The sequence below is a fragment of the Chiloscyllium punctatum genome, chromosome 29, assembly GCF_047496795.1.
Source record: "Chiloscyllium punctatum isolate Juve2018m chromosome 29, sChiPun1.3, whole genome shotgun sequence".
NCBI lineage: Eukaryota > Metazoa > Chordata > Chondrichthyes > Orectolobiformes > Hemiscylliidae > Chiloscyllium > Chiloscyllium punctatum.
In genome coordinates, this window is record NC_092767.1 from 8,274,496 (window position 1) to 8,288,071 (window position 13,576).

At 46.3% G+C, this 13,576-nt stretch overlaps 1 protein-coding gene across 1 annotated transcript in view; it reads right to left on the reverse strand.

Annotated features, from left to right (window-relative positions):
- The window catches only part of LOC140454384 (uncharacterized), a 36,177-nt gene extending 23,216 nt beyond the window's left edge, over positions 1-12,961 (reverse strand). Inside the window, exons 1-2 of the mRNA XM_072549090.1 lie at positions 12,005-12,961; positions 9,850-9,938 (exon numbers count right to left, since the gene is read on the reverse strand). Coding sequence (XP_072405191.1) covers positions 9,850-9,938; positions 12,005-12,688 — 773 coding nt within the window. The 5' untranslated portion in view covers positions 12,689-12,961. The remainder of the gene's footprint in view (positions 1-9,849; positions 9,939-12,004) is intronic.
- Between the last annotated feature and the right edge of the window lie 615 nt (positions 12,962-13,576).

Consider the following 13,576-nt stretch of genomic DNA (forward strand, 5'->3'; position numbering starts at 1 on the left):
TCTAGACAGACTGAGCCTTGGATTTGTATCTGGATACCTTCAGTTCACCGTTACCTGAGTGAAATGATCATAAGTTATTGTGTTCCTGCTGAACCACAGCAAACACTGGGACAGAAAGAAATATCAGCCCATCTTTATGAATGAGCTTTGTTTCAGATGTCAAAGATTACACAGGAATTTAAAAATAATGTTGCAGAAGATCTACCCCATTGTTCAAGAAAGGATCAAGACAAAAGATGGAAAATTATAGGCCAATTAGCCTAACCTCGGTTGTTGGTAAAATTCTAGAATCCATCATTAAGGATGAGGTTTCTAAATTCTTAGAAGTGCAGGGTCGGATTGGAGCAAGTCAACATGGATTTACTAAGGGGAGATCGTGCCTGACAATCCTGTTGGACGGCTTTGAAGAAGTGACAAGTATGTTAGACCAGGGAAACCCAGTGGATGTGGTCTATCTAGACTTCCAAAAGGCCTTTGATAAGGTGCCACACGGGAGGCTGCTGAGCAAGGTGAGGGCCCATGGTGTTCGAGGTGAGCTACTGGGATGGATTGAGGATTGGCTGTCTGACAGAAGGCAGAGAGTTGGGATAAAAGGTTCTTTTTCAGAATGGCAGCCGGTGACGAGCGGTGTCCCACAGGGTTCAGCGTTGGGGCCACAGCTGTTCACATTATATATTAATGATCTGGATGAAGGGACTGGGGGCATTCTAGCGAAGTTTGCAGATGAGACGAAGTTAGGTGGACAGGCAGGTAGTACTGAGGAAGTGGGGAGGCTGCAGAAGGATCTAGACAGTTTGGGAGAGTGGTCCAGGAAATGGCTGATGGAATTCAATGTGAACAAATGCGAGGTCTTGCACTTTGGCAAAAAGAATAAAAGCACAGACTACTTTCTAAACGGTGAGAAAATTCGTAAAGCCGAAGTACAAAGGGATCTGGGAGTGCTAGTCGAGGATTCTCTAAAGGTCAAAATGCAGGTTGAGTCTATGATTAAGAAAGCGAACACAATGTTGTCACTTATCTCAAGAGGGTTGGAATATAAAAGCAGCATTGTGCTCCTGAGACTTTATAAAGCTCTGGTTAGGCCCCATTTGGAGTACTGTGTCCAGTTTTGGTCCCTACACCTCAGGAAGGACATACTGGCACGGAACGTGTCCAGCGGAGATTCACACGAATGATCTCTGGAATGGTAGGTTTAACATATGAGGAACGGCTGAGGATCCTGGGATTGTATTCGTTGGAGTTTAGAAGATTAAGGGGAGACTTAATAGAGACGTACAAGATAATACTTGGCTTGGAAAGGGTGGATGCTAGGAAATTGTTTCCGTTAGGTGAGGAGACTAGGACCCGTGGACACAGCCTTAGAATTAGAGGGGGTAAATTCAGAACAGAAATGCGGAGACATTTCTTCAGCCAGAGAGTGGTGGGCCTGTGGAATTCATTGCCACGGAGTGCAGTGGAGGATGGGACGCTAAATGTCTTCAAGGCAGAGATTGATAGATTCTTGTTGTCTCGGGGAATTAAGGGCTCCGGGGAGAATGCGGGTAAGTGGAGTTGAAGTGCCCAGCAGCCATGATTGAATGGTGGAGTGGACTCGATGGGCCGAATGGTCTTACTTCCACTCCTATGTCTTACCCTTGGGCAAGAATCCAGTTGTATCCCTTGGACATGAACCAGTGTTTGTATCTGGTTTAGGTCAGGAGAAGCCAACATGCTAGTACGAAGTATCAATCCCAGGCTCAGTCTGTCCAGAGAGGAGAAGGTAATAAACAGCTCACAGAAACAGGGGAAATGTACAGTGCAGGAGGAGACTATTCAGCCCAATGCCTTGGTACTAACAGAAAGCAGGGCTCCAGTCTCACCCACTTCCCAGCTGTTGGGATGGAGCCTGTAAAGTTATGCCCCTTAGGCTCCTATCCAAGATTTTATTTAAACATAGTGAAGGTCTTGTTAGCTTTGAAGCAGTGAGTTCCAAACACTTATTCCCTGTGAGGTGAAATAATCATATTCAACTGCCTTCTAATATTTACATCTCAGGCCCATTGTTATTGAGCTCCCTGTTAACAGAGATTAACCCGTCATCATGGAAACCAACCGAGGCGCTCCGCACTAAACTATTTCCCTTTAAATCCATTCTTCCTGAAGTAAAGATCCAAAACTCTGCAGTGTTTCCTCTGTGCCATCTCACCAAAGCACTGTCCAGTTGTAGGAACTCTCAACTCCAGCTAATCTCCAACCTCATCAAGCAAAGGCTTTTCTTTCTCCTTCCTAACCGTTTGCTGTGCCTGTGTGAGAACTAATTTTTATTTGTATAGATCACCCAAACTGCCCTGTATCACAACATTCTCCAACCATCGTCAGTTAATGAATATTTCACTTTTCCATGCAATATACCGGATAGACAATATACAGTCGTATACTTATACCATTTGCCATTTTTTTTGTTCACTCACCTTAACAACGTGTTCCCTTTGCAGACTCTTACTGTCCAACTCATTCATTTCCTTTTTGACTTTGTATTAGTGTGAGTATAGTTTATAAATATGAAGGGCCCAGCACTGATCTCTGACACTCTCCTTGTTATAGCTTGATGACCTGAAACTGACCCATTCTTTCCTGAATCTGTTTCTCGTCATGATTTAATTCTCACTCTAAACTAAAGTATTAACCCCATTACCATGGGTTCTCACATTGGGTTGTAACATTATTTCTGGAATATTATACGCTCCTTTGGAAATGTAAACCTGCTGCATCTGCTGACTGCCCTTTATCCATCCTGCGTGATTTATCCCCATAGGATACGGGTTAATGTTCATCATCCTGTGACAGGGATTGAATCTCAACCAGGGAAAGGGATTGAATCTCAGTCAGTGAGAGGGATTGAATCTCAACCAGGGAAAGGGATTGAATCTCAGTCAGTGAGAGGGATTGAATCTCAGTCAATGATAGGGATTGACACTCAGTCAGAGACAGGTACTAAACCTCAGTTAGTGATAGGGATTGAATCTCAGTCAGTGACAGGGATTGAGCCTCAATCAGTGACAGGGATTGAGCCTCAATCAGTGACAGGGATTGAACCTCAGTCAGTGACAGGGATTGATCCTCAGTCAGTGACAGGGATTGATCCTCAGTCAGTGACAGGGATTGAATCCCAGTCAGTGACAGGGATTGAATCTCAGTCAGTGACAGGGATTGAGCCTCAGTCAGTGACAGGGATTGAACCTCAGACAGTGACAGGGATTGACCCTCAGACAGTGACAGGGATTGACCTTCAGTCAGTGACAGGGTTTGAATCTCAGTCAGTGACAGGGATTGAATCCCAGTCAGTGACAGGGATTGAATCTCAGTTAGTGACAGGGATTGAACCTCAGTCAGTGACAGGGATTGAACCTCAGTCAGTGACAGGGATTGACCCTCAGTCAGTGACAGGGATTGACCCTCAGTCAGTGACAGGGATTGACCCTCAGTCAGTGACAGGGATTGAACCTCAGTCAGTGACAGGGATTGAACCTCAGTCAGTGACAGTCAGTGACAGGGATTGAATCTCAGTCAGTGACAGGGATTGAATCTCAGTCAGTGACAGGGATTGAACCTCAGACAGTGACAGGGATTGAACCTCAGTCAGTGACAGTCAGTGACAGGGATTGAATCCCAGTCAGTGACAGGGATTGAATCTCAGTTAGTGACAGGGATTGAATCTCAGTCAGTGACAGGGATTGAACTTCAGTCAGTGACAGGGATTGACCCTCAGTCAGTGACAGGGATTGACCCTCAGTCAGTGACAGGGATTGACCCTCAGTCAGTGACAGGGATTGAACCTCAGTCAGTGACAGGGATTGAACCTCAGTCAGTGACAGTCAGTGACAGGGATTGAATCTCAGTCAGTGACAGGGATTGAATCTCAGTCAGTGACAGGGATTGAACCTCAGACAGTGACAGGGATTGAACCTCAGTCAGTGACAGTCAGTGACAGGGATTGAATCTCAGTCAGTGACAGGGATTGAATCTCAGTCAGTGACAGGGATTGAACCCATGCTGTTGACATCACTGTGATTTCAAAACAGCTGTCCGCTAACCAACACACTCTCACAGTGAGAATGGAATCAGAAGTTGGCATTGCCATCCATCTGGGAAATGGAGGTGAGGCTGGACTACTGCTCAAAGATTAAAGTGGAGATGCTGGTGAACAAGAAGAGGCTGTTGTAGTGTTAGCCCCTGGCAGGTAAAGCCGTGAGAACAATTTGATTGGATGGAGGGTGACCACCATCAGGACTGTTACCCCCTGAGAAATCAGCAGGTATCAAACATAGCCGACAGTTTGAAAAATGTATTCCAAGAACGTTTCATTTTCACAAGTGGAATCCTTCTTAGCTGTAATACAATAGTCCGTTCTGAGTGAGACCACAGGTTGGCATTTACTCAGTCTGGGAAGAAAGTTTCAGTTTAATGTTGTTTAACCAAAGTCAATATCAAAATGAAGGGAGATTTCATCACCTTCTTCATCTCTTCCCTGAATTTGGTTTTGGGTAGCTGCATAATTACACGTGTTTGTGCAGAAACTCAAATCCATTAGAATGTCCCCAGTATCAATGGCGGTGGATGTTGGAGCTGTATAAACACCTCGGTAATGTACTGTCGCTGTCTTTTTACTGGTTAAAAAGTTAATGATGGCTGTAAGCCACAAAACTGCCTGATAGACTGAACAGGAAAACTATGGATTTCCTTCTGAGTTTCATCTCTGTGTCGGTTCTGTTCTCATTGCTGAGATCCCACAATCCCCTGCAGACTCTGCTGTCCCACTAAAATACACCGGATTGTTAAAGAGTTAAACAGTAATCTCAAACAAAAAGGCAGCCATGCAACTGAAATCCTTTTCACCCAGGAGGATGCCTCACCTGCAGTTGATGTGTAAAAGGTCACATTGGAGTGACAGCCCCAGGCAACGTTGGGAATTATTCAGCCAGGGTCATATGGAAACCAGCAGGATGTGTTCTGTAAAGCAATCAGGGCAGGGAATGCTGTCATCATCAGAGCAGCAGTTCGCACTGTGCAATAGTCTGCTTTAAATATCTGACAACAGATAGTTACAAAACAGTCCATTGTAAAGAAGACAGTCAACAAGACTGATATATCCAATGTGGCAGGAATAAAACACAGGATGACTTTACAAACTGCAGAGTAGGACAGAAATGAATCTGGAATGTGATATCTCAAAACGTGATACAACACCGAAAAACAGGACCAGGAAATCTGCAGTTGCCATGGCGATCATGTACACCGAGATACATTTGGAATGTCCACACTTCCCATTGGAGAGAATGATGATGGTCAGTAGGTTTGCTGTAAGAGGGAGAGAGAAGAGACAGCAAGGGGGACCACCATATAAAATAAAATCACTGAAATGTTTGGGTATATTGGGTTGTGATATTCCATAGAGTTCACCACAGATTTGTTTTCACATGACAGATCAATGCTCCTGACAATTTGACTGAGGAAAATAAATCTTTGAAGATTTAATACACTTGTCCTTTCAACAAACTTTACTTCCTATATATTAGATATAACTTCTTGATAATTGCTGAATATGTGTAGATTCCAGTAAAATGTTCAGTTCCATCACAAACATTATCTTAAAGTCTTCAGACTTGATTTTCTTTGCTGAGCCTCATCCTAGGGGAGCTGCTCAGTAAATGAGGACTATTCCCGAAATCTGTTCCATGAACACTGTGACGTTCACTGTCCATGAAGAAAATGCATTGCCTTACTGGAAATGCCAAAGGCTGCAATAACAGGGGAATGAATGTTCTTTATCTGGAGAAGTGATCCCCCTGTTCTTTTATGAAGAATGAGCAAATTCCCTCAAGTTTTCTGGTTCCAAGTGAAAACATCTGAGATCCTTAATTTCACCTCCTTTATAGATCCGGAAATGTCCCTGAGAGGAAATAAGGGGGTGGAAGGTGACATCACCAGAACAGCTGAAGATGGAGCCACAGGGAGAATGGAATGGAATCCTTACAGGAGTCAGGATGTGAGGAAGTGTATTCCAGGTTACTGTGGGAGTCCATGTGTTTGGAATGGATATTGACGTACAGCCTTTCCCCAGAAATGGAAACAGAGAGGCCAAGGAAGGGAAAAGTCAGAAATGTGGCCTTGAGGGAAAGACAGAAATTGGAAACAAATTAATATATTTTTCCTCTAATTCTGGTGAGAGCAGGAATAGCAGCAATTGCATCACCAACAGGTTGGAGAAAGAGCTAAATAGGACTGCGCCAAGAACTATTCCACCTTCCCCACAAAGACACAGATACACTGCAACCCGTGCAGGTAGCCAGAAGCAGCCCTTTGACTTGGAGAAAGTGAGGCCAGTGAAAGGGAAACGGTTCCAAATGAGCTGAGCCAGGTGGATGGGAACGGTGGGGGATGGGGACTCTTTCTGAAAAAGAAGCAGAGAACCTTCAGACCATCCTGATGGGAGATGGATGGGCAGAGGGATCATATACCGCTCTCCCACCCCCCACCCCGTTGGTAAACAGGAGGCAGCTCGGGCCAAAGGGAAACAAACCCAGCAATTGACAAACTCACTTCAAGCCCCAGCATTATCGGATATGTAAGTGCTGCTTCAAGCCCCAGCACGATCGGATATGTAAGTGCTGCTTCAAGCCCCAGCACTATCGGATATGTAAGTGCTGCTTCACACCCCAGCACTATCGGATATGTAAGTGCTGCTTCAAGCCCCAACACTATCGGATATGTAAGTGCTGCTTCACACCCCAGCACTATCGGATATGTAAGTGCTGCTTCAAGCCCCAACACTATCGGATATGTAAGTGCTGCTTCACACCCCAGCACTATCGGATATGTAAGTGCTGCTTCAAGCCCCAGCACTATCGGATATGTAAGTGCTGCTTCACGCCCCAGCACTATCGGATATGTAAGTGCTGCTTCAAGCCCCAGCACTATCGGATATGTAAGTGCTGCGTCAAGCCCCAGCACTATCGGATATGTAAGTGCTGCTTCAAGCCCCAGCACTATCGGATATGTAAGTGCTGCTTCACACCCCAGCACTATCGGATATGTAAGTGCTGCTTCAAGCCCCAGCACTATCGGATATGTAAGTGCTGCTTCAAGCCCCAGCACTATCGGATATGTAAGTGCTGCTTCACGCCCCAGCACTATCGGATATGTAAGTGCTGCTTCAAGCCCCAGCACTATCGGATATGTAAGTGCTGCTTCAAGCCCCAGCACTATCGGATATGTAAGTGCTGCTTCGAGCCCCAACACTATCGGATATGTAAGTGCTGCTTCAAGCCCCAACACTATCGGATATGTAAGTGCTGCTTCAAGCCCCAGCACTATCGGATATGTAAGTGCTGCTTCAAGCCCCAGCACTATCGGATATGTAAGTGCTGCTTCACGCCCCAGCACTATCGGATATGTAAGTGCTGCTTCAAGCCCCAGCACTATCGGATATGTAAGTGCTGCTTCGAGCCCCAACACTATCGGATATGTAAGTGCTGCTTCAAGCCCCAACACTATCGGACATTTAAGTGCTGCTTCAAGCCCCAGCACTATCGGATATGTAAGTGCTACTTCGAGCCCCAACACTATCGGATATGTAAGTGCTGCTTCAAGCCCCAGCACTATCGGATATGTAAGTGCTGCTTCACGCCCCAGCACTATCGGATATGTAAGTGCTGCTTCAAGCCCCAGCACTATTGGATATGTAAGTGCTGCTTCGAGCCCCAACACTATCGGATATGTAAGTGCTGCTTCAAGCCCCAACACTATCGGATATGTAAGTGCTGCTTCAAGCCCCAGCACTATCGGATATGTAAGTGCTGCTTCAAGCCCCAGCACTATCGGATATGTAAGTGCTGCTTCGAGCCCCAACACTATTGGATATGTAAGTGCTGCTTCAAGCCCCAACACTATCGGATATTTAAGTGCTGCTTCAAGCCCCAGGACTATCGGATATGTAAGTGCTGCTTCGAGCCCCAACACTATCGGATATGTAAGTGCTGCTTCAAGCCCCAACACTATCGGATATGTAAGTGCTGCTTCGAGCCCCAACACTATCGGATATGTAAGTGCTGCTTCAAGCCCCAACACTATCGGAAATGTGGATCACTGGGGTATGTTTTGCAGTAAGGATACATGATACAAGAGGGACGGGTTGCACCTTAATAGAAGGGGGACCAGCATTCTGGCAGGCAGGTTTGCCACTACAACCCAGATGTGTTTAAACTAAGTGGTGGTGGCGGGGGGGGGGGAGGGGACAAACTGGAAATTCAAGAAGGAAGTTAAAGGGAAAGTGAGAATAATAGAAATTCAGAAAAACAATAGAATCAACGGAGCAGAAAACTCAAGAAGGGATCATACGGTATGGTCAAGTGAAATAGGGTTTGATAGGAAGGGTGAGGGGAGTAACAAATTAAAACTATTATTTATGAATGCACGAAGCATAAGAAATAAGGTGGAAGAGTTTGAGGCTCAGTTGGAAATTGGCAGGTACGATGTTGTGGGGATAGCTGAGATGTGGTTTCATAAGGCCAGGGCCTGGGAAATGAATATTTAAGGCTATATGTGCTATCAAGAGGTCAGACTAATGGGCAGAGGGGGTGGGGTGGCCCCAGTGGTAAGGAATGATATTCAGCCCCGTGCGAGGTGGGGTATAGAATAAGGAGTTGTAGAGTCAATAGACAATAGACAATAGACAATAGATGCAGGAGTAGGCCATTCTGCCCTTCGAGCCTGCACCGCCATTCAATATGATCATGGCTGATCATTCCTAATTAGTATCCTGTTCCAGCCTTATCTCCGTACCCCTTGACTCCACTATCTTTAAGAGCTCTATCCAATTCTTTCTTAAAAGAATCCAGAGACTGGGCCTCCACTGCCCTCTGGGGCAGAGCATTCCACACAGCCACCACTCTCTGGGTGAAGTAGTTTCTCCTCATCTCTGTCCTAAATGGTCTACCCCGTATTTTTAAGTTGTGTCCTCTGGTTCGGCACTCCCCCATCAACGGAAATATGTTCCCTCCTGCCAGAGTGTCCAATCCTTTCATAAGCCTATACGTTTCAATCAGATCCCCTCTCAGTCTTCTAAACTCAAGGGTATACAAGCCCAGTCGCTTCAGTCTTTCCGTGTAAGGCAATCCTGCCATTCCAGGAATTGACCTCGTGAACCTACGCTGCACTCCCTCAATAGCCAGAATGTCTTTCCTCAAATTTGGAGACCAGAACTGTACACAGTACTCCAGGTGTGGTCTCACCAGGGCCCTGTACAGCTGCAGAAGCACCTCTTTGCTTCTATACTCAATCCCTCTTGTTATGAAGGCCAGCATGCTATTAGCCTTCTTCACGACCTGCTGTACCTGCATGCTTGCCTTCATTGACTGGTGGACAAGAACACCCAGATCTCTCTGAACAGCCCCTTTACCTAATTTGATACCATTGAGGTAGTAATCTGCCTTCCTGTTCTTGCCACCAAAGTGGATAACCAGACATTTATCCACATTAAACTGCATCTGCCATGCATCTGCCCACTCACCTAACTTGTCCAGGTCACCCTGTAATCCCCTAACATCCTCATCACATTTCACCCTACCACCTAGCTTTGTGTCATCAGCAAATTTGCTAATGTTATTGCTGATACCATCTTCTATATCATTTACATATATTGTAAAAAGCTGCGGTCCCAGCACGGATCCCTGCGGTACCCCACTGGTCACTGCCTGCCATTTCGAAATGGAGCCGTTAATCACTACCCTTTGTTTCCTATTAGCCAACCAATTCTCTATCCAATCTAGTACTTTGCCCCCAATCCCGTGCGCCCTAATTTTACTCACTAACCTCTTGTGTGGGACTTTATCAAAAGCTTTCTGAAAGTCCAGGTACACTACATCCACTGGATCTCCCTCGTCCATCTTCCGAGTTACATCCTCAAAAAATTCAAGAAGATTAGTCAAGCATGATTTCCCCTTCATAAATCCATGCTGACTCTGTCCTATCCTGTTACTATTATCCAGATGTGCCGTAATTTCATCCTTTATAATAGACTCCAGCATCTTTCCCACCACTGAGGTCAGACTAACTGGTCTATAATTTCCTGCTTTCTCCCGCCCACCCTTCTTAAAAAGTGGCACAACATTAGCCGCCCTCCAATCCTCAGGAACCAACCCCGATTCTATTGAACTCTGGAAAATAATCACCAGCGCATCCACGATTTCCCGAGCCACCTCCTTCAGTACCCTGGGATGCAGGCCATCAGGTCCCGGAGACTTATCAACCTTCAGACCTAACAGTCTCTCCAACACCAAATCCTGGCAAATAGAAATTCCCTTAAGTTCAGGTCCTTCAGCCACTGTTACCTCAGGGAGATTGCTTGTGTCTTCCCCAGTGAACACAGATCTGAAGTACTCATTTAATTCCTCTGCCATTTCTTCGTTCCCAGTAATATATTCCCCTGCTTCTGTCTTCAAGGGCCCAATTTTTGTCCTAACCATTTTTTTGCCTTGGACATACCTAAAAAAGCTTTTACTATCCTCCTTTATATTCTTGGCCAGTTTACCTTCGTACCTCATTTTTTCTCTGCGTATTTCCTTCTTACTAATCCTCTGTTGTTCTTTAAAAGCTTCCCAGTCCTCCGTTTTCCCGCTTATCTTCGCTAAGTTATACTTTTTCTCTTTTAACCTTATATGCTTCTTTACTTCCCTTGTCAGCCACGGCCGCCCATGTCTCCTCCTGGGATCTTTCTTCCTTTTAGGAATGAACTGATCCTGCATCCTCTGCATTATACACAGAAATATCTGCCATTGTTCCTCCACGGTCTTCCCTGTTAAGGTATTATACCATTGAACTTTGGCCAGTTGCTCCCTCATAGCTCCATATTTCCCTTTATTCAACTGAAATATTGTCACTTCAGATTGTACCCACTCCCTCTCAAATTGCAGATTGAAGCTAATTGTATTATGGTCACTACTTCCCAACGGCTCCTTCACTTCGAGGTCACTGACCAATTCTGGTTCGTTACACAATACCAGATCCAGAATCGCCTTATCCCTGGTCGGCTCCAGCACCAGCTGCACTAAAAATCCATCTCTGAGGCACTCCACAAAGTCTCTTTCTTGAGGCCCGATACCATCCTGATTCTCCCAGTCTACCTGCATGTTAAAATCCCCCATAACAACTGTAGTAACATCTTTGCGACAAGCCAATTTCAGCTCCTGATTCAACTTACCTCCAACATCCAGACTACTGTTTGGGGGCCTGTAGATGACTCCCATGAGGGTCTTTTTACCCTTAGTGTTTCGAAGCTCTATCCACACTGACTCTACATCCCCTGACTCTAGGTCCGCCCGCGCAAGGGACTGAATATCCTCCCTTACCAACAAGGCCACCCCACCCCCTCTGCCCGTCAGTCTATCCTTACGATAACACATGTAGCCTTGAATATTCATTTCCCAGGCCCTGTCCCCATGAAGCCACGTCTCAGTTATCCCCACAATATCGTATCTGCCAATTTCCAAAAGAGCCTCAAGCTCATCCACCTTGTGTCTAATGCTTCGTGCATTCATATATAGAATTTTTAATTTGTTACTGCTCTCACCCTTCCCCTCAACCCTTATTTCACTCAACTTTACAGCATGATGCCTTTTCCAGTTTTCTGCCTCCTTGATACAGTTGTCTTTCTTGACTTCTCTTGTTCTAACTACCCCTTCAATTTCCTTTTTAAACATCCAGCTTGTCCCCTCCCCCCCGCTACTTAGTTTAAATGTAGCGGTGTTGCAGCAGAAAACCTGCCTGCCAGAATGCCGATCCCTGTTCTATTAAGGTGCAAGCCATCTCTCTTGTAGAATTTATGGTTACCATAAAATATACCCCAGTGATCCAAGAACTTGAAACCTTGCTTCCTGCACCAGTTCCCCAACCACACGTTCAAGTCCATTATCTCCTGGTTTCTGGCCACACTAGCCCGAGGAACTGGAAGCAAACTGGAGATAACCACCTTGGACGTCCTGCTTTTTAGCCTTCTTCCTAGTTCTGCGAAGTCTCGCTGTAGTATGTTCCTCCTCTTCTTCCCGACATCATTTGTGCCGACGTGTACCACCACCTCGGGCTCTTCACCCTCGTCCTTGAGGATGTCCTGCACTCTGTCCGCGATGTCTTTCACTCTAGCACCAGGAAAGCAACACACCATCCTTAAATCCCGTCTGCTGCCACAAAAACCCCGGTCAGTTCCTCTCACGATGGAGTCCCCTATTACCACGGCTCTATGTGATGTCCGACTCTTCCGCTCTGCTTCTGCGGCAACTTTTGATGGACAAACATGGCCGCCTTGCGAACTGGTAGTGTCATCAGACTCTACTGTTTCCAAAAGCTTCAACTTGTTCCTGACAGGTACTTCTCCCGGCGTCTCTTGCACCTGTCTCCTCTCTGCCTTCCTCATCGTCTGCACTCTTCTGCTCTCTTCTGGCATGATTGGTGTAATAACATCACTGAAGGTCTTGTCCAGAAAGATCTCGTTCTCTCGGATGAGCCTAAGGTCTTCGAGTTCTTTCGTCAGTGCTGCAATATGCTCGGTCAATTGCTGAATGTGCGCACACTTTCCACACATATACGAGCCAGACACACCAGAGTCATTGACTTGCCACATCAAACACGTAGCGCACTGAACCAGCTGAGCAGTCATGTCTTCACCCTCTTCAACTGTGGTGTAATCTCTTTACTCAACCTCTTTATCAAGATTCCTGAGCTGAAGCCTCACTCTTCGATCTAAACTTCCTTAGACCGTCTTCCTATGGCAACTCTGTGGACTCTTAATTAAGGTTAGAGGAGGAGGGAGGGAGGGAGACCCTACTTTGTAGGGTCTGGGGTTTAGAACACACCCACTCTAATAACAATCACTTACCTACCCGACCGGCTTTGCGCTCCGTCTGAACTTCCGCCCAGCTCCCGCCGCTCTCTGCTGCGAAAAGACCGTTGGCGTCGAGGTAAGTTCTTTTATATAACAATCACTTACCTACCCGACCGGCTTTGCGCTCCGTCTGAACTTCCGCCCAGCTCCCGCCGCTCTCTGCTGCGAAAAGACCGTTGGCGTCGAGGTAAGTTCTTTTATATAACAATCACTTACCTACCCGACCGGCTTTGCGCTCCGTCTGAACTTCCGCCCAGCTCCCGCCGCTCTCTGCTGCGAAAAGACCGTTGGCGTCGAGGTAAGTTCTTTTATATAACAATCACTTACCTACCCGACCGGCTTTGCGCTCCGTCTGAACTTCCGCCCAGCTCCCGCCGCTCTCTGCTGCGAAAAGACCGTTGGCGTCGAGGTAAGTTCTTTTATATAACAATCACTTACCTACCCGACCGGCTTTGCGCTCCGTCTGAACTTCCGCCCAGCTCCCGCCGCTCTCTGCTGCGAAAAGACCGTTGGCGTCGAGGTAAGTTCTTTTATATAACAATCACTTACCTACCCGACCGGCTTTGCGCTCCGTCTGAACTTCCGCCCAGCTCCCGCCGCTCTCTGCTGCGAAAAGACTGCTGAGTCAGTCTGGGTAGAGCTGAGAAATTGTCAGGGTAGAAA